This window comes from Equus asinus, chromosome 20 (genome assembly GCF_041296235.1).
Source record: "Equus asinus isolate D_3611 breed Donkey chromosome 20, EquAss-T2T_v2, whole genome shotgun sequence".
In the NCBI taxonomy this organism is placed as follows: Eukaryota; Metazoa; Chordata; class Mammalia; order Perissodactyla; family Equidae; genus Equus; species Equus asinus.
In genome coordinates, this window is record NC_091809.1 from 39,992,929 (window position 1) to 40,015,734 (window position 22,806).

Here is a 22,806-nt window from a genome sequence, read left to right on the forward strand (position 1 = left end):
AACCACTTGGCCATGGCGCTGGCTCCAACATGTGAACTTTTATACCTTTGGGAAAACCAAAGAACTGCTATTAAACTGAAAAACAAAATTCTGGGAATTTATTCCACTGAATTAAAAGTACTGGTACATCAACACGTATGCACAATGACAGTTATTTTAGTATTGCTTTTGGTGTCAGAAAACTGGAAAAATTAGGAATTTCTATCAAGGTAGAATGCTTAGATAAGTTATGATATATTTGCAACATAGAAGATTGAAGAGATTTTAATGAAGTATTGTTAAAAGACAAAAAGAAGAGGTAAAAAATATGTAGTCTGTGAGCAGTTGTAAAGCTTCTAAAATTGTATTTGGTTATAGGAGCAGGTAGGAAAATATGGGAAGATATTCTATGTTATGATCATGAATAACTGGGGGTTATGGATAGAGGGAAGCTAAGACAGGAAAGGGAGTGCTAAGCAAAAAGGAAAAGGAAGTAACATGCTCTAAAAGATATAAGATATGCATCATATGATCATCTATGCCATAATGTTAAAAATATACAGCTGTGGGAGAATGTGTGTGTGCATGTAACTTGTTTTGAAAGATATTTTCAATGTAATTAACTATGTGTTAGCAATTGTGCCTAAATGTGAAATAAGCACTAGGAGATAGATGTGAGGAGAGAAAAGATGTCCTCCTCATTTGTCCGGGTGAATGTGCAATCCCTGATGTGAAATTCTGTGTAGAATATTGAGCCCTTCAAATACACCAAAGTTAAAGCACCTTCATCTGTGTATCAACAGTCTCCTAAATTTGTCTTTCCTAAATGATTAGATTTATGGAGGCCTCCTGGGAAAGCCTTTACATCAAACCCTTGAGACCATGAAGCTCAGAATAAAATACTGTATATGATGCTACCTGTTATTGTATTGAAACAAAGTGTGCTGTTTTATTCCTGTTTTGTAGTTTAATAATCACTTCTGGGAAGAATCATAATTAAAAATAATAATCTCAGAGCTGAGATTTATAAATGGTCTGAGCCCCTCCACACAGAAGAGTGATTTAGTTCAGCTTCATTAGCTCTTACAGCAGCAGATCTTTATCTTTGGAGAAAAGGGCAGACAGGAAACCACAATGACAGTTCTGATACCTTCAAGCAAAGGAGACAGAGAATTGAATCCTTCATGCTCTTATGTCTTTCAAAACCCAGAGCCACGGAAAGTCGTAGACATGTCTGCCTTCCCCAGCTCAGTCTCTGAGGTGCAGATGACTGGAGAGTCTTCCCGGGAGGAAAGTAGAGATTAGAAGTATTGTTGACATTATAGGGCATTACAGCGCTGACATTTGCAGTACCTCCAATACTTCTGCTCCTTTGAGAATTTCTCCATAGGAGACCCAGTTTCCATCCCTGCCTTAGTGATTTTCTTGCTGTGTATGCTTGGAAAGCCAAAGAGTCCCTGTGAGTCGCTCTTTCCTCAACTCTGTTACAGACATGTGCTCATGATCTCTACCCTACATGGCATCCAGTCTGGATTGGTGGCCAGCACACGATAGCTGAAGTGTGGTGAGCAAAGATTAACAAGTACAAACTGGAATAAGAGAAGGAATAAAAGTATTAGTGACAAATTGAAGCAGAAAAGTTGAGAAATCCTCGCATATCTTCACCTCTAGATACATTTCTCTGCTTATTGCTTGAATCTATGCTGTGACTCTCATGTACTTGTCCTCCTTATATGAGTAGAACCAGCTCCAGCTACCCATAAAACAGTTAAACCCGAGCAGAATCTCTGGGTTTCTTGTCTCCAGGAGGGACTGGGTATGGGATTACATGAGAAATCTGGGTTCTGCCTCAAATGTGACTCTACTCTCCTATTTTTCAGATCCCACTGGAAGAGAATGGACATTGGAAACAGTTCCTTAGTCGCTGAGTTTATCCTTGTGGGTTTAACCACATATTCAGAGATCCAGCTGCCCCTCTTCTTCCTTTTCCTAGGAATCTACATTGTCACTGTTGCAGGAAACCTGGGCTTGGTCACCCTCATAGGACTGAATTCTCACCTTCATGCTCCCATGTACTACTTCCTCTTTAATTTATCCTTTATTGATCTCTGTTACTCTTCTGTCATCACCCCAAAACTGTTGGTAAACTTTGTGTCAAAGATGAACACCATCTCCTATGCAGGATGCATGACTCAGCTGTTTTTCTACTGCTTCTTTGTCAGTGCAGAGTGCTATCTGTTGACAGTGATGGCCTTTGATCGCTATGTGGCCATTTGCAAGCCCCTGAAGTACACAGTCACCATGTCTCCTCAGGTCTGTTCTCTGCTGGCTGTGATTGTATATGTGGGGGCATTTGTTGGTGCTTGGGCCCACACAGGATGCATGCTGCGATTGAACTTCTGTGATGCCAACACCATCAACCATTACATGTGTGACATCCTCCCCCTCCTGGAGCTCTCCTGCACCAGCACTCACATCAATGAATTGGTAGTTCTCATTGTGGTGGGCTTTGATGTTAGTGTACCCACCCTCACCATCATTGTCTCTTACTCATTTATCCTCTCCAGCATCCTCCGCATCCGTTCCACTGAAGGAAGATCCAAAGCCTTCAGCACTTGTAGCTCTCATATAATTGTTATTTCTATTTTCTTTGGGTCAGGGGCATTCATGTATCTTCATCCTTCTTCTGTCTTGTCCATGGACCAGGGTAAAGTGTCCACCGTCTTCTATACCATTGTGGTGCCCATGCTCAATCCTCTGATCTACAGCTTCAGGAACAAGGAGGTTAAGGTTGCCCTGAAAAAAAACTTGAGTAGAATATCATTTTCCTGAGCTAGAGCAGTATTAATTATTATAAGAGAATTCAGCTTTCCTTTTAAATTGTTTTTTTCTCTATAAATTTCTTTTATAGAAAAAGAAGTAGTATAGTAGAAAGAGCATTGAACTTGGATTTAGAAGGCCTAGGTTGAAAGCTCTGCAAAGGTAAGGCATCACATTACTTTATCAAGGTTATTGGGGAAAAAAAATGCAATTGAATGTTTGTAGCATAGTACTGAGGGCCTAATATTCTCTCCTCTCTTCTTTTCTTCTTTCTGTTCCTTCCTATCTTTCTTCCCTCCCAATGTTTTCCTCTTACTTTTTTTTTTTTTTTTTTTGGTGAGGAAGATTGGCCCTCAGCTAATATCTTTGGCAATCTTCCTCTCTTTTGTATATGGGATGCCACCACAGCATAGCTTGATGAGTGATGTGTAGTTCTGCACCCAGGATCCAAACCTGTGAACCCCAGGCTGCTCTAGCAAGTGTGTGAACTTAACCACTATGCCACCAGGCTGGCCCTGCTCTTACAATTTAGAAGGAGCATTCATACTTTTTTAAAAATTAATTTACTGGCTCATGGAAGATAAAAACATTCTGATTGTGGGAACAATTCCTTCATAGAAAAATTTATAGTTTGCATTTGATTTTCAGACCTATACTTTAGTTGTTTAATATCTCCTTTTGAATGCGCCTCAGGAATCTGAACTTAACATGTGAAAACTAACCTTATCATAGAAACATGTTCAAGCCTACCAAACTCTCTTCTCTTCCTGTGATCTCTATCATCATGATTGGCACCATCATCTACCTAGTTGCTGAAACCCAAACCTGGCATCTTCCTTTATTCTACTCTTTTTACTTGTCTTTCACACCCAATTTATCAAGTAATGATAATTCTTCTCCTTATAGCACCATCATTTCTCATCTGGAAATCAGCCTCCTTACTGACCTCTCCTCTTCTCTTTTTCCCTTCAAATCCATTCTCCACACTGCAACCAGAGTGCTCAGTCCATGCTTTCCAAAATATTTTATTGTTGCAAATGGGATGATTTTGTCTTTTTTCATGGCTGAATAGTATTCCATTGTATATAGACACCACAACTTCTTTATCAAATCATCAGTTGATGGGCACTTGGATTGTTTCCATGTCTTGGCTATTGTGAATAGTGCTCCAATGAACATAGAGGTACATATGTTACTTTGGATTATTGATTTCAAGTTGTTTGGGTAGATATCCAATAGTGGGATAGCTGGGTCTCATGGTATTTCTATTTTTACTTTTTTGAGGAATCTTCATACTGTTTTCCATAGTGGCTGCTCCAATTTGCATTCCCACCAGGAGTGTATGAATGTTCCCTTTTCTCCACATCCTGTCCAATATTTGTTGTTTTTTGTCTTGGTAATTATAGCCATTCTGACTGGTGTAAGTTGATACCTCATTATAGATTTGATTTGCATTGGGTATTATGCTTAAGCGAAATAAGCCAGGCTGAGAAAGACAAACACTATATCATTTCACTCATATGTGGAATATAAAAAAACACATGGAGAAAGAAAACAGTTCAGTGGTTACGAGGGTGAGGTGGATAGGGGGTGTGTTGGGGGGAAGGGGAGCACTTGCGTGGTGGCAGATAAGAAATATGTACAACTGAAATCTCACAACGGTGTAAACTATTATGAACTCAATTTAAAAAAAATTCAAAAAAAAAAGAGTTATTTATAAGTACCAAAAAAAAAAAAAGATATTATTTACCTTGGTTTAGTCTATTCAATACAATTTCCTTCAAGATAAAACCAAAGCTCCACAATCTGCCAAAAAAGAATCTTAATATTACCCTGTTCATCTCTCCACCCTGATCATCTGTCATTACAACTTTCTCCTCCCTGCCTGCTTCCCAGCATTCTGCTAAAGTAATACTGAGTGCACCCAAATTGAATAAGCTCTCCACAAGCTCTTCTTACAGCCTGGAACACCCTCCTGTACCCTTTTCCTTTGCCTTGCTCAGCCTATCCATCCTTCAGGCATCAGGCAGTCCAGAATACCTGGGAAGTCTTTCCTGCATGGAAAGACAAGAATAGATAAACTTCAGCTATACTCACAGCATTCTGTGCCTGGCCTATTTTGGTCCAGATTCCATTGTACTGAAATTCCTTTCCCCCTTAAAAGTATAATCTGATTCTACTTATTTAATTATTAGAAAACTTTAAGAAACTCATTTTCAGGAAATTTTCAGTTCAATACAAGAGAGTATGTGGTATGAGATAGATACATATTTACCCAACTTTGATTAAAAAAAAAAAAAGTAACAGAGTCATATGAGAATTTACGCAGCATATAGAGGGTTTCTCTTGCTTTCTTTTGCCACCTTTCCTTGAAAATACATTTTGTTCATTGAACGATGAGGCTTCCCCCATGGTTATATTCTGTTTGCTTTTCTTTTTCCAGAGCACTCTTATCACCCTTTTCTAATCCTCTTTGTTTTCTGTTAATGCTTCAGACATCACCTGAAGGGAAACCCATGCCTAACCCATCTTGCAAAGTTTAGGTACTCATTTTTATATTTCCCAGATTGTAGCAGGAAGGCCTAACACTAAGTAATGAGATCAATTTTCACACTCTTTTCTTTTTTAAAATTATTTTATTGTGGATATATTGGCTTATAACATTGCGTAAATTTCAGATATACATTATTCTATGTGAGTTTCTGTATGGACTGCATTGTGTTCACCACCAATGATCTAGTTTTTATCCATCACCATACATATAAGTCCCTTTATCCCTTTCTCCTTTCCTCTACCTCCTTCCCCTCTGGTAGCCACTAATCTGTTCTTTTTACCACTCCATATGCTTCCTTCTCAAAGTTGCGCACTTGTTGGAAGAGGATGACCTTCCCCAATATAGGAGGACTCTTTTTCTGTCAAGGGTATGTGAGTAGTTGCTCTCTCCTGCTACACCCTCCACACAACCACTCAAGGTCCATTTGTAGGAGAACATAGGGTACTCAAATACTTTTGTAACTGCCTGATTCTCTGTATTCCCTGTAAGGGAAGGTAGCGTGTGTACCTTATTCTTTATTATACCTCTATGCTTAGCAGAGTATCTGGCACTTAGTTAAGGGTCAATAAGTATTAGTGGAATAAGTGAATGTTTGCTATATGTTTAAATTTTGAGTCATAAAGAGAGGATATTTGGCAAGAAGAAGAGTCACTCAAAGAATTGTTACCACTTCTCCCTCCTAGAATGATTTTTGTAATGATTTACTTTCATATCATTTTTTTCCCATCCTTTCTTAAAGCACAGTGATGGGAAACAAAGATTTACTTCTTTTACCTAGACTGTTGTGTGTATTCAGGAGTCAGGAGTGGAAGGTATGGGTTGGGCAGACTCCTAGAAGCAAAGTAGAGTGAGTTCACAGTATCTGGCATTAAAGTACCTGGGTTTGAATTTCAGCTCTGTCATTGCCTAATTATGTGACACTGAAAAAGTTACTTAACATTTCCAGATATCAGTTTTCCCATCTTTAAAATGATAAAAATAGTATCCACTTAAAAGGATTTTTGTGAAGATTGTTATTCATTTGTTTGGGATTCAAGCTACAGGAAATGGGGTATAGTTCAGGATTTGTCACCATGGAGCACTATCATTTCGCTTTCAGAACCTCAGATTAGCAATATGAGAGGTTTAGCTAGGTTATGCCAAGTGTTCCATATGTTTTAAAAATCTTGAGTCAATATGTCTCAATTTATTGACATATACGCTAATAGGATTGAACTACATTAATGATTCACAACTTGAATATGTTGCAGAATCATTCAGAAAACATGAAAAACTATGATCTCATGGTTCCATCCAAGATATACTCAATTAGAATATATCTCTGAGCAGAGCTCAGGAATCTGAACTTTTAGTATTCTTTTCAAATTATGATATTACTGTTTGGATAACTGGTGATTTGGAACTTCCCATTCCTAACATTCTATGATTCTAAAATTATCGCTGGACAGGGGAATATGTAGCACATATAAACTTTACTGAAAAGGAGATTTTGTGGTATCAGGAATGTTAATTAACTATTTGAAGAAAGAAAGAGGGGTCAGTAGTGTTCACTGTTGTGGAAAGGGTAGGGTATGTAAGCATCAGACAATGTCCTTTGTACTGGGAATCTATAAACTTGGCCAAAGAAGTTTATGGAAGTGACAGAAGTAGAAATCTGATTGAAATTGATTAATATGGGGAGACAAAGGAGAATGTAGAAAAACATGCGTAACTTATTCCTTTAAAATGAAGTAGAATAATAGACAGATCAGTGGGAAAACATGGAAAGCCTAGAAATAATCTCAAGTACATGTGGGAATTTAGAAAACAATGAAAGTGGCCTCTCAAATCAATAAGGAAATGGTTGAATTTTAATAAACTGTGATAGAGCAATGTATTTGTTGTGTAGAAAAATAATACAGCCAAATATTTGCATTAATCTATATACCAAAATAAATCCAATGTGTATCAAACAACTTAATGCAAAAATTTAATTATAAACGAGTTAAAATATATGTGAATAGTCTAGTAACCTCAGGGTAACAGCAGAAGAGGAAGCCATAAGAAAAAAAATTAACCCAACAGTTAAAACTTCTGTAAATATAACAATAACAAATAAAAGATATTCACTTTCACCTTCTGCTATATGGTGAGCTAGATATTCTGGTGGGACCAATTCTTACAAAATAACTCAGTCCTGCATAAAATGTAATAAATATTGAATTGTTGTACAAATAGAGTATATGGGACATTGCCAGGGAGAGCAAAATGAAAGGAAGGAAAGAAGGAGACAAGGAAGGAAGGAAGGAAAAAAGAACGGAAGACAAATTTTAAAATAAATCACTGAGATGGGAGCAGCAGTCTGTGAGTATACACATAGGGGCTCACATGAGAGTATGGGATGATATCATTCAATTAGGCCAACAACCAAGTAAAGGACTTAAATCTGGGTCTCCTAAATTAAGCCTGGGAAGGTAGAATGACAGACAAGAGTTCCCAGAGTGTTAATGCCCCTGGCTTATTGAAAACAAACACAAACAATTGTAAATACTTACTGAAGAAAAGCATCATTTGCATCATCAATTTAGCCCTCTAGGTTTTCCAAAGCTTAATATAAAACAAATATAGTTTTATAATTGAAGATCACCAAATTCATAATGGGAAAAAAAGAACAATGTCTAGACACTCATGAGAAACAACAAATAAAAACACAGACCTTCAGGATTTTAAATATTTGAGCTATTAGGTATGTAATTATAAGCAATGATATATGAAATGATAAGGAACTAGCAGATAGAGTCATAGACACGAGCAGGGAAGAAGAGGTTAACATAAGAATTCAAAAATAGAGCTTTTAGAAACATAATTGTTAGAATAATAATAAATTCAATTAAGATTAAACAAAAATTAGAGGAAGAATCGGAAGTAGTTACTTAGAATGCAGCACAAGCACAGTAGAAGATGAAAAATACAAAGGAGCGCAAAGATTGTGGAACACAGAATGAGCAGATCTCATAAATGTCTAACTGAAGTACTTGAAGGAAGGAGTGGAGAACGTGATAAAAATAATTTGAAGAGATGAATCCTGAGCATTTTCCAAGACCAATGAAAAATATGAATCAACAGGCACAGGCTAGCTTGGCTGAGCAAAATTAATGAGGGGGAGTTAATAAACAAGAGGTTTTAAAGGTAAAAGGGAGAGGGACAGATCATGCAGGGATACGAGAAGCACGACATATATGAAGTAGGACAAATAAAGATAAACCCATTCCCAGATACATTACATTATGCTACTATACAACAAAAAAGATGAAGACGCTAATCTAACTGGATAAGGAGAAAAGATGAATCAACTTGAAAGAATGAAAAGGGCCTCTAATAAATAAACCAGAAGACAGTGAAATAATCCATTCATTCATTCTTATGACAAATATTTATTACTATGACTCTCAGTGCTCTTGGCACTAGAAATATCCCAAGAAATAAAGCAAACCAAAATCACTGCCTGTGTATAGTTTACCATGAACAGATGAGTCAATTACACGTTATGCTGGAAGATGGTTATAATGGAAAAAATAAAGCAGAGAAGAGTAGAGGAAATTCTGGGAGTGTATCTTCAAAGTAGGTGGTCAGGGGAAGTTTCACTATGCTGTTTTTTGAATGAAAATTTGAAGGCAGTGAAGGAGTAAGCCATGTAGATATCTGGACAAGAAGAGTCAGCTGGTAAAAATATCCTGAGTGGGGAATGTGCTTGAACAATTAGATAGCCAAAAAGAGGAGAGTGCTACTGGAGCAGAGTAAGTAAGAGGAGAGAAATGGATTAAAAAAAAATGCAAGAGGTAAGGTTGGTGGAAGGGATTATATAGAGACTTACAGGCCTTTGCAGCAATTTCAGCTTTTACTCTGACTGAGATGGGGAACCACTCGAGGGTTTGGTGTAGGGAAGTGGCATAATCTGACTTATAATAAGATCACTCTGGTTACTGAGTAGCATGGCAAAGGTGAAAGCAGTGAGAACAAATTTGAGGAGATTGCAATAATTCAGTAAAGATATGATGAGAGATTATGGAGGTGGTGAGATGCAGTTTTGTACAAATAGTTTTGAAGGTGAAGGTTACAGGATTTGCTATTGGTAGAATTTTGGATGAGACAGAAAGGAGAGACCAATGGTGACTATGAGGTTTGTGTCCTGAATATGTGAAATAATTGAATTTCCATTAATTTAAATGGAAAATATTCCAGGAGGAGCAGATTTGGAGGGCAAGATCAGAATTTCTGTGTAGGACATAATGACTTTGAGATAGTTGTTGGACATATATATAGAAATCTTGAAGATTATTTGTATGCAATAGTTTGAAACTTAAAGGGAAGTTCAGGCCAGAGATATAAATTTGGAAGTCATCCACATAAATGGCTTTTAGGCCTTGAGACTGAAGATCATCAAAAGTAAGTGTTCATAAAGAAGAGGTCCAAGGACTGAGTCCAGAGATACTCCAATATTAAAATATTGGAAGAAGATGATGATCCAATTTATATGATAGTTTGTGTGGAAAATCCAAAAGAATCTAGAAAACAAATAGACATAAAAAATGAGTTGAGTTTAGCAAGGTGGTTGTATATAAGCTCAACATTCAAATACCAGTTGCACGTCTGTTCTCCACCAATAAAAAGTTATTTAAAATTATTCCATTTATAATAGGAAAAATGCAACCTGGGAATTAAATCTAATAAATATATGGGGCAATTAGCAAAGAATAAAATAAGGTAAATATCTCATGATATTAATTCTATGTGCATCAAAATATAATATAAAGAAATATTTAAATTATCTAGAAGAAAATATAAGAGAATACATTTATGATTGTGAGGGTATGGAAAGATACAAAGAGGATTAAGTGTAAAATAAAATTCTGATAAATTTAACTACATTAAATCTAAGAACTTTCTACTTTTTGATCAAAAGACACTTTAACGAAAGTGTAAGGAAACATCCACTGGGGGAAGATATTTGCAACACAAAAAAACTGACAAATAATTAATTTTTCATAACATAAAAATTAATCTTGCAAATCAAAGGACAAAAATTTAGTAGAAAAAATGGCCAAAAATATAGATATTTCATTGAACGGTAACCACTAATAACCCTTAAACTTATGTACAGGTGCTCAACCTCATTTTTCATCAGGAAATGTAAATTAAGATCATAGCGATATACAGCTTTACATCCATTAGATTGCCAAAATTTAAAATGTCTGAGAAAAGTCAAGTGTTTATAAGAATATGGATTAAAAGAGATATCTTGGGGCTGGCCTGGTGGCATGGTGGTGAAGTTTGCTTACCCCACTTTGGTGGCCCAGGTTCACAGGTTTGGATCACAGGTGCAGACCTAGCATCGTTGGCAAAAGTTCTGAACAGACACCTCACCAGAGAAGATACACAGATAGCAAATAAGCATATGAAAAGATGCTCAATATCATATGTCATTAGAGAATTGCAAATTAAAACAATGAGACACCAACACACATCCACTGGAATGGCTAACATCCAAAAATCTGACAACACCAAATGCTGACAAGGATGTGGCGCAGCAAGAACTTACATTCATTTCTGTAGAAATACAAAATGATTCAGATACTTTGGAGCACAATTTGGCGGTTTCTTACAAAACTGAATATACTCATACCGTACGATCTGGTAATCATGCTCCTTGATATTTACTCAAAGGAGTTGAAAATTTATGTCCACATAAAAACCTGCATATGGATGTTTACAGCAGCTTTATTCATGATTGCCAAATCCTGGAAGAAACCAAGATGTCCTTTCAACAGGTGAATAGATAAATAAACTGTAGTATATCCATATAATGGAATATTGTTCAGCAATAAAAAGAAACAACCAATCATGTCATAAAAAGACATGGAAGAGTCTTAAATACATTTTACTAAGTGAAAGAAACCAATCTGAAAAGTCTCCATATTGTATGATTCCAAATATATGGCAATCTGGCACATATTTGGAAAGAGAAAAACTATAGAGACAGTCAAAATGTCAGTAGTTGTCAGGGTTTTGGGGAGGAGGGAAAGATAACTGGAACACAGGAGATTTTTAGGACAGTGAAACTACATTGTATGACACTATAATGGTAGATATATGCCTTTATACATTTCTCAAAACCTATAGGGTTACAACACATAATTACATTAATGTAATTATGGACTTCGGGTGATAATGATCCATCAATCTTGCTTCGCCTCTCATAAGAAATGCCCAACTCTAGTATGGCAGGTTGTTAGTGGAGGAGGCTGTGTATGTGTGTGGGGAAGGGGTCATAGTTGAGCTGTACTTTCTACTCAGCTTTGCTGTGAAATTAAAACTGCTCTGAAAAATAAAGTCTATTAAAAAAAACACCACGAACAACAAAAGGAGATAGCGATAAAAGAGAGGAAAGACACAAGGCAGATGTTAAAAGACAAATAAGAAGTGGAAGTATATGAAAGGTTTTTTTGAATGACTACAGTTCAGCATGTTGATATGCTGAGAGGACGCTGTCTATAGAGAAGGGAGAGGCTGAGCCTAGAGCATGAGCAGGGAGAATTGACTGAGTTACATATCCTGCAGTCAGGGGAAAAGAGTGACAAGATCCTATTATCCTTAGACGGGAGGGGGACATCTTACTATTTTCAGTACCTCCAGACTCTCTTTCTCCATAAAGTAAGAGAAAGAGATTGTCATCTGCTAGATGTGATAATGAAGGTGGAATTTCAGGAGAGAAAGGAAGGTTTAAAATAATCCCTAGTAGATGCTGAAGCTGACAGAGGGTTAGAAGGAAGACTTAGCTGAGGTCAGAGGCTTCATGGTGGAGTTGCAATGCTTGGCAGCTGGGGTGAAGGACTAGAAAACAGAACTGCAATCTGATTCAGTTTTGTTTCATGAAAATAGTAGAAAGACAAGGCATAATGGAATTTATGCTTCCATGAAAGAGAGCTTTTCAGAGGAATTAGGGGAGGAAAAGAAAGCAGAGGCAAGAAGCCTCTAGGCAGGACTGTATCTTTGCTCAACTTGGGTCCTGTTCACATACTAATAATACAACTCAGTGAAAATTCATTTTGGACATTTTTCATGACTATAATTATACAAATTTTTGTGATATTGGTTAAGAGTAAATGTGTCCTAATAGTTGGATCTATTTAATAAATAGTGTTTGATTAAATCCATTTTGTACAATTTAAGACTGACTTACTTTAACTATGAGTTTGATTTGCCTGTGATTCTCTCTCTCTCTCCCCTCCCACGCACACACACATACACACACACACACACACACAATCACAAAGCATTCAGCATTTTTCTAAAAATAGAATCATGGAAATTAAGTCCCCCAGGGGATTCTCTATTTTGTGAGGTGAATTATTTTTTTTATTTTTTATTTTTTGAAAGATTGGCACCTGAGCTAACAACTGTTGCCAATCTTCTTTTTTTTTCTTCTTCTCCCCAAAGCCCCCCAGCATATAGTTGTATATTCCAGTTGTGAGTGCCTCTAGTTGTGCCATGTGGGATGCCACCTCAGCATGGCCTGATGAGCAATGCCATGTCCTCACCCAGGATCCAAACCAGTGAAACCCTAGGCTGCTAAAGTGGAGTGCGCGAACATAACCACCTGGCCACAGGGCCGGCCCCTGAGGTGAATTATTATTAAAGATTTGTTCTTGACAAAAATTAAAAAGAGTAGATAAGCAATATGACATAAAATAAAATACACAGCTACTATACATTTCCACAACCATTTAGGTATGCATTTCATGCTGTGAGACCTAAAAGAAGCTCAATGCACATAAGCTAGACTGACAGCACTTAATGTACAAGTCCCATTGTGTGATAACCGGTGTTTTGGTGTCACAGTGCACTGGAACTTTGTTTCAGAGCAGTATTAGCCCTTGATGCACGTTCATTCTAAAACTTAACATTCTAATCTCATTTTTAAGGGAGAAACTTCACAAGTCAATGAGAATAATGAAGTTAAAGGAGGGGTCCAGGAATGAGGGAGGAAAGGGAAAAAGGTATTTTATATAATGGAGGGAGTTCTGAATGATTGTAACTCAAGGTCCAGCTGCAACCCTTATAGCAATGTGGATTTGGCAAATCATTATATTTCTCTGATTCATGTTATTAACATCATTTATAGCCTGAAGTTCTATAACATGGCAGCTATATTTCTCAATTGAAAACATGAGTTGGCATTCACTTTATTCATTAGTCTCTCATGATCCAAGTAATTGTGAGTCTTACACATTTCTGGTTTACTGAAAAAAATATATATTGGGCCTTAAAATTGAGGGACCGGGATATCTTGCTCACCATAAGAGTACTCCAGGCAGAAGCCTCCTAAAGACAGGAAGATTTATCCTACCTCCCTAGTATTCACCCCATCTTATCTGATGCTCCTTTTAGAGAGCAAAAGGGATGGGGACAGAAGAAGAATCCAATAAGGAAAATATTAATTTCAAGAGAGATTTCTTATTAGGAAATAGAAAAGAGAACTTCTCCCATTCAATAGAATTTGCAATGTTTTATAATCTGACTTTAATTCCTTTGATATGAAATCCCTTGGAAGTTGAAACTGAAAATGAATTATCTCTGCATCCTGCATCAACTAAGGATGAGCCCTCAAAAATTCCCTTTAAGAAGAAAAACTTTTAATAAATCCATGAGGACTTCATCTCCTTTAGGACAGAAAGAAGATTTATCTTGTGGGGTGTATTTTGAATTTTTATTGAGGAATTATGGATCTTCTGTTGTATACAAGGGGATTGAGAATAAGCACAAGTACTCATTAGTTTAATTGCAGTATGGGAGGGAATCCTAAAAGAGAGTTATGCAATTAAGGGTTGAGTATTAGAGAGCACATTCCTTTTTCTAGCCTTTTTTAAAAATCATATTTATAAATATTGTCTGCCTGATGCTTGCTTCATAGTTAAAACTCATTGTATTTTTCCCCTTAGTTAGTGAGCCTAAATTATAGCAAAGTGTAACCAGGCTGCATATTAGTAATTCCTAGAATTTTATGAATATTAATCTCTACCCTATATTAAATAAAAAGAGAGTCCTTTGGCCAAATAGATAGACAAAAGGGATAATTAAAACTATCATTACATTTGCAAAAGAAGTTTCAAAGCAAAAATATACCACTACATTAGTATATGAAATATAGACATTAATTGATTCAAGAAATAATTATTCAGTACTTCTCACAGTGTGTCACTGTGTAACACTATCCTGGTGTTCTAGGTTCTGAGATATAAAGGTAAATAAGGAAGATATAGGATCCTGGCCTTTCCAGAGCTTACCAACAAGTCAGTATTTCTCAGTGTTTTCAAAGCTATGTTTTTAGCTTTTAAAATGTTTTTAGTTCTTCAGTATGCATCCAGAAGATAAGAAAATTTTGTGGAATTCAAATTTTATTATGAAATAATAAGTCTATAGAATACGTATTTTCAAACTGCACATATTTTACAAGTGACTTCTCCCAATCCTACTATCTAGTTAGGAACAACATCTAGTGAGTACATATTTTACCTATCTCTTTAATTTGTAGCAGTTATTTTTATTGGTTCACTTTCCCTGTTAAGGTCTCTTTTCATCTTTCAAATATAATATTAAGTATATAGGATATAAATATATCTGACAAACGTCCACCTGATCAGTTGTACTAAGGAAGAAATATTGAGCTTGTGATATTGACAGGCAAAGGAAGTGAAGTGACAGACTCCGCATTGTTGACTATAGTGAGAGTCCCATCCAATGTAGGGATGAGACTTCCACTTGCCTTTTGTCTATCTTTCTCTACCTTTTGGAATGATCTCATTCACCCAATGTAATTTAAACAATCACTTCTTTAAGGTAAATTTCCCCTTTATTTTGCTGTCTCTGTCCTCTCCAACTGACCATGACCACCACACTATCACTACCCCTACCATCATCATAATCATTTAATAGGCCTCTATGGTGTGGCAAACACTTTGTAAAGTTCTTCAAGTAAAATACAATTCCTTCATTAAGGAATTTACAGTCTGGAGGAATAGACAGTGAAGTAAACACACAGGCAAATTAATACACTGTGGCAAGTTCTACCATGGGGTAAAAACACATGGAAGTAGATTGACTCCAGTAACAAGGCAGAGTGAGCTGTTCCCTTTGTCTCTCCCCTTTTGAACTAGAACTAAATGGACATTCTCTGACCAATGGAGAAAGCCCACACAATACAACAGGACAGCTGAGATACACAAGCCCTCATACCAGCAACAAAAAGGTAAAGGTCTACAAGGCTCTGATCAAGGAGATAAATAGACAAACATGATCAGAAATCTGCAGCTCTTTACCAGAACAGGGAGACAAAGGATCAATTACAACTTAAAAGAGAAAAGGAAAGAAAGCACCAAAAGTAATGATAAACACTTCAACTTATTTACAAACTTGCAAAATTAAAAATAGAACAATTTGTAACAGTAGTTACTCAGAATAGGAGAGGAAAGGGAAGGAACCTGCTTAGGTTAATGGAGATAAGAGTCTATACGAAAAAGAACTATCTCATCTCCAATATCTTTCATACAATCCCCATGCTAACTGCTAAACAAAAAACCAGAGCAGAGCCACAATTCACGAAAAGAAAGAAATCTGAGAAATCCCCTTAGGAAAACCATCAAAATGAAATGGCAGTCAGAAATACAAAGGAAGAGAAACAACGGCAACATCAAACAACCAGAAAACAGGAAATAGAATGAAGCCCTCATATATCTGTAATAACTCTAAATGTAATGCACTGAATTCTCCACTCAAAAGACACAAAGTAGCTGGATGGAGTGAAAAACAAGATCCAACAATATGCTGCCTCCACGAAATGCACCTCAGCTCCAAAGACAAACACAGGCTTAGTGTGAAGGGATGGAAGAGAATACTCCAAGCTAATGGCCAACAAAAGAAAACAGGTGTTGCCATACTTTTATCAGAAAAAGCAGACTTCAACTTAAAAAAGACAGTGAGAAACAAAGAGAGGCAGTATATAATGATAAAAGAGACATTCCACCAAGAAGACATCACACTTATTAACATATATGCACCTAACACAGGGGCCTCAAAGTACATAAAGCAGTTATTAACAGACCTAAAGGGAGAAATTAACAGCAACACAACAATAGTAGGAGACCTCAACACCCCACCAACATCAATGGACAGATTATGCAGACAAAAATGTCAACAAGGAAATAGTAGATTTAAATGAAACATTGTATCAGATGGACTTAATAGATATATAGAGAACATTCCATCTGAAAATGGCAGAATATACATTTTTCTCAAATGAACATGGATTATTCTCAAAAATACAGAATATGGTGGAAAATAAGGCAAGCCGCAATAAATTTAAGAAGATTGAAATAATCGCAACCATCTTTTCTGACCACAATGCTATGAAGCTAGAAACCAACCACAAGAACAAAACTGGGAAAGTCAGAAATATGTGGAGACTAAACAACATGCTATTTAACAACCATTGGATCATTGAATAAATCAAAGAGGAAATTTAAAAATACTTGGAGGCAAACGAAAATGAAAATATAACATACCAACTCTTATGGGATACATAAGAGGGTCATTAGAGGGAAATTCACAGCAATACAGGCCCACCTCAAGAAGCAAGAAAGATCTCAAATAAGTAAAATGCACCTAACAGATCTAGAAAAAGAAGAATAAACAAAACCCAAATTCAGCAGAAGGAGAGAAATAATGAAATTCAGACTAAAAAAAAAAAAAAAACAGTAAAAAGGATTAATGAAATTAAGAGCTGGTTCTTTGAGAAGGTAAACAAAATTGACAAACTCGGAGCCAGACTCACCAAGAAAAAGAGAGAGAAGGCTCAAATAAATAAAATTAGAAATGAAAGAGGAGAAATTACAACAGATACTGCAGAAATAGAAAGGCTTATAAGCGAATACTACAAAACACCATATGCCCACAAATTCAATAACCTAGAATAAATGGATGAATTCCTAGACCCATACAACTTCCCAAACCTGAAGCAAGAAGAAATCTGAACACACCAACCACAAGTAAAGAGATTGAAACAGTAATCAAAAACCTCTCCAAAAACAAAAGTCCAGGACCAGATAGATTCTCTGGAGAATGCTACCAAACGTTCAAAGAAGGTTTAGTACCTATCCTCAAACTATTCTGAAAAACTGAAGAAGATGGAATGCTTCCTAACACATCTGAGAAACCGTTACCCTGATACCAAAACAAGACAAGGACAACATGAAGAAGGAAACTACATGCCAATATCACTGATGAACTTACATGTAAAAATCCTCAACAGACAGAGAAAGATAAATACTACATGATTTCACTCACATGTGGAAGATAACACAACACATGGATGAATAGAATAGACTTGTGGTACCAGAGGAAGGGGGTTGGGGAGCAGGTGTAAGGGACAAAGGGGCACATGTGTATGGTGATGGAGAGAAATTAGACTACTGGGGGTGAACACGGTGAAGTGTATTCAGGAATTGATAAACAATAATGCACACTTGAAATTACACAATGTTATAAACCATTATGATCCCAATAAAATTACTTCAAAATAAATAAATAAATAAGTAAAACAAAAATCACATGGAAGAACAGGGAGAAGAGTTCAGCTTAGCCATGGCAAAACAGCAAAGCCTCCTTGGACAAGATAATAGGTAAACGTGGATCTGGGTAATGTCAGAACACGTCTACTTATGAAGGGAACAGTGTTAATAATCATGGTGGTGATGGTGGAGTATTCTCTACTTGTATTTTTGTGTACCTGTTGGTACACACCAGAATGAGAGTTGAGTTTGTATCCTTGTTTGCCACATTAACAATGGTGAATTCATCAACATTCCCCTCAAACTAGTTTCTGTTAGCATCTTCTCATTTTTGTTAATGACAATGCCATTTTCCTAGTTTGAAGATATCAAAAATTGATGATTTTGAACTTCTTCCTCATGTTTTGTATCTCATACTTTCCATGTCATGTAAAATCTTCTTGTGTCTCCCAAGTCACATTTACCTTATCACTACCTGGGCCTTCTGCTGAAGTTCTGTCTTAAGACTCCTCCTCTTATTCAATCTGCATCACTTCTGGGTTCATTTTTTTTTTTTTTACAAACTGATTTAATCATGTCATTCTGCTATTCAACACTCTTTAATGACTCCTCATAACATTAAAGCCCAATTCTAAAAGAGACTAATAAAATCTTTGAAAAAATTTATTATTAGACTTAGTTTTATGAATGATTTTCAATTTACTCTACATATACTCTTGACCTTAATTAAAATGGTGTGGTAATTCTTCCCACAATACACCTGTGTTTTCCTGCCTCCATACCTTTCCTCATACCACTTTAGTTCTAATGCTTTTCTGACAATTCCACTGGTAAATCACCAAGTTAAAGTTTTAACTTTTCAGACTTTCCAATTTATTAGTAAAGTTTTCTTCTAAAGCAAGGATATGCTTCTTTGTATTCTTCTCAGTGCACAGCATTGCAGTACCTTCATAGGGGCATGCTCATTATAGGCCTGCATTAGATGTTTCTTCAATAAATGACTGTAACAGTAAATATATGGTAAATAGTGTAGGATGGTTCTTCAAAAAATTTTTAAAAACTTTTTATGAACCTTATGATCTGGAATCTCAAAGAGATAGCTGCACTCTCATGTTCATTTCAGCACTATTCTTATAGCCATGATATGAAAATAATACAAATGTCCATCAAAAGATGAATGAATAAAAAAATGTGGTATATACATACAATGGAATATTATTCAGCCTTAAATAAGAAAGAGATCCTACCATTTGCAAAAACATGGATGGACCTCAAAGACCATATGCTAAGTTAAATATGCTATAGTCATAGAAAGACAAATAGTTCATGAATCCACTTATATGAGGCATCAAAAATAGTCAAATGTATAGAAATGAAAATAGAATGATAGTAACCAGGGGATGGGTGGAGAGCTGTAGTTCAATGGGTATAAAGTCACAGTTATAAGAGATGAATAAGCTCTAGAGATCTGCTGCACAACATAGTGCCTATTGTTACCAACATAGTGTGGTATGCTTAAAAATTTGTTAGAAGGTTAAATCTCATGTCATGTTCTTATTAAAAATCATAAAAAGCAAAAAAACAAAAGAATCCTAAAAGGGGTACAAGAAACTTTGGAAGTGATGGATATGTTTATTACCTTGACTGTGGTAATGGTAACACGAGTGTATGCATACATTCATACTTACCAAATTGTGTACATTAATTATGTGCAGTTTTTTTTTTCAGATTTTATTTTTTTCCTTTTTCTCCGCAAAGCCCCCCAGTACATAGTTGTATATTCTTCATTGTGGGTCCTTACAGTTGTGGTATGTGGGACTCCACCCCAGCGTGGCCCGATGAGCAGTACCATGTCCGCACCCAGGATCCGAACCAACAAAACACTGGGCAGCCTGCAGCGGAGCGCGTGAACCCAACCACTCCATCATGGGGCCAGCCCCTAGGTGCAGTTTGTTTATACCAACTATACCTCAATAAATCTCAAAAAATTAATACATGGCTCAGATAAAGATCTCTATGCATTGTTTTCTAAATGTTAGACATATTATAAAACTAGTCACTTCTTTAACATATAAAAATGTTACGTAATTTCTACCATTTTAACATGCTAAGTCCAGAGCTATGATATCCAGTATAGCAGCCTTTCTGCTCACTGTTGAACACTTGACTGTTGTTAGTCCAAATGGAGATGTTCTGTAAGAGTAAAATGTACAACAGATTTTGCAGACTTAATATGAACAAAAAATGTAAAATATCTTATTAATATATTTATAGTAATATATTGAAGTGAAAATATTTTGGATACACTGAGTTAAATAAAATATATTATTAAATTAGTTTCACCTATTCCTTTTTACTTTTTTAATGTGGCTATTAGAAAATTTAAAATTACCTGTATGGCTTGCATTTGGGGCTCATATTATATTTGCATTACACAGTACTGCTCTAAGGAGAATTGAACACAGAAAATTAACCCTTTTATATGCTTCTTTAATTTGAACCATAGTTTATACCCATTTGGAAACATCTATGGCCTCTTTCCAATAAGAAAGCTCAGGAACTTTAAAAGAATTTTAGGATGCTTATTGAAGTTAGTTGCAGAGGAAGAGATTTTAGGAAAATCTTAGTTTTCGAGGACTTTGTCACAAATGGGACAACACCTGGAATATTGAGGCTGAAATGTGTAAAAGCATGGGAGACAGAAATTTTCATTCCAATAAAGTGACCAGAGGCTCTACATATGAGATGCTGTTATAAGGGAACAAACTCTGACCAGAAGGGGCCTGATCTGTGTATATCCATGTTTAGGAAACTGTAGTTCCTGCACATGTGGCCTCACAGGTTTTCACCTTGTAAAACACTGGAGTTGATCACTGAGTAACTGACCAGCCTTGGAGCAGAGATATTAATTAGGTCTCAGGTCAAAGGCTGGGAAAACCTGGTGAGTTAGGACACAGAAAGTTATACCCATACCCTCCACTGAATTTGGGAATAGGAAATCTCTAGAAACTGGACCTTGCTCAAGATTAAATAGCTAGAAGATCATGGAGCTTAGATCATCTTCCTGAGGAAAGTCTCAAGTCTAAGAGTCTGTCTGGCTCCTGTAGAGAGACAATTTGAATAGAAGATGGTGTCTCTAAGGAGACATCTTTTTTTTTTTTTGGAGGAAGATTAGCCCTGAGCTAACTACTGCCAATCTTCTTCTTTTTGCTGAAGAAGACTGGCCCTGAGCTAAGATCCATGCCCATCTTCCTCTCCTGTATACGTGGGATGCCTACCACAGCATGGCTTTTGCCAAGTGGTGCCATGTCTGCACCCGGGATCCGAACCAGAGAACCCTGGGCTGCCAAGAAATGGAACGTGCGAACTTAACCACTCTACCACCGGGCCGGGCCCTAAGAAGACATCTTGAGCATCATCTCTCAGATGTAAGTACAGAAATGTCATAGCTCCCATATAATGACTGTTTCACTTCTCTTTGGGGAAGCAGCATTCATGTTCTTCCAACCTTCTAGTGCAAAGTCTATGAACCAGGGAACATTTCATATAAATTTTGGGCCTATGCTAAATCTTTTTATATACAACTTGAGGAATAAGGATATCAAACTTGCTTTGAAGAAAACTGAGAAGAAAAGCATTTTCTTGAGCAATAAAATAATTTATATGAGAGATTTTTAGTGCTAGATTATTTTGCTGATTTTGTTGGGATCCTTCATGGCTGGATCCTCACTTTCATCAAATCGAATATATTTTCTACCTTATTCAAAATCCTCTATTTATTTCTTTCCTTAGAGGTTTCTCAACTCTTCCTCTTCCTTGTCTTCTTAGTTTTTACAAGTGTAATTATAACATTGAGAAGAAGAAATTGTTATTGCCTTCTGCTTTACTACAGGGAATGCTATCTTTCTCTGGGACAAATATTGTAGGGTATATAATTGATTAAATGAATAACATCACAAAATATCTATCTCCACACCAAAGCAATGTGTTTGATAGCCTGAGGACTCTGCTTTGTTAAGCGTGTTTTTGGCGTCAGTAGTGGAATTCATATGAGACAGACACATTTCTAAATTTGTTAGCAATATCACCTCACAGCTGTTAGAATGGCCATTATGAAAAAGACAAGACATAATAAATGTTGACGAGGATGTGAAGAAAGGGGAACAGGTGTGTACTGTTGATGGGATAGTAAACTGGTCCACTCACTCTGGAAAGCAGTATGGAGAAACCACAAACAATTAAAATTAGAACTACCATAAGATCCAGCAATTCTGCTTCTGGAAATAGAGCCAAAGGAAATAAAAACACTAACTCAAAAAGATATCTACATCCCCCATCTTCATAGAATCATTGTTTACAATAGCCAAGACATGGAAACAACCTAAGTGTCCAAATATGGGTGAATAAATAAAGAAGTCATGGTTCATACATACAATGGAATATTATTCAGCCATAAAAAATGAGGAAATCTTAGCATTTGTGCCAACATGAACGGAAATTGAGGACATATGCTAAGTGAAATAAGTCAGACAAAGAAAGACAGATATTGTATGATCTCACTTTTATGTGGGATCTGAAAAATAAACCCTCATAGAAAAAGATTAGACTGTGGTTTATGGTTAGCAGAGGCGAGGGGTTGTGGAAGGGAAAACTGGAGAAACGTGGTCAAAAGGTAGAAACTTCCTGTTACAAGATAAATAACTGCCAGAGATGTAATGTACGGCATGATGACTACAGTTTGCACTGCTATATATTATACATGTGAAATTTGTTAAGAAAGTAAATCCTAAGAGTTCCCATCACAAGAAAAAAACACTTTACATTTTTGCTTTCTCTTTTTATTATGTCTAT

At 36.3% G+C, this 22,806-nt stretch overlaps 1 protein-coding gene across 1 annotated transcript; it reads left to right on the forward strand.

The window, feature by feature from the left end:
• The first annotated feature begins 1,869 nt into the window (after positions 1 to 1,869).
• LOC106836022 (olfactory receptor 8B8-like) lies at positions 1,870 to 2,811 on the forward strand. Its single transcript, XM_014848631.3, has one exon. The coding sequence runs from the start codon at positions 1,876 to 1,878 to the stop codon at positions 2,809 to 2,811; it is 936 nt and encodes a 311-aa protein (XP_014704117.3). The 5' UTR covers positions 1,870 to 1,875.
• Positions 2,812 to 22,806: the final 19,995 nt, after the last annotated feature.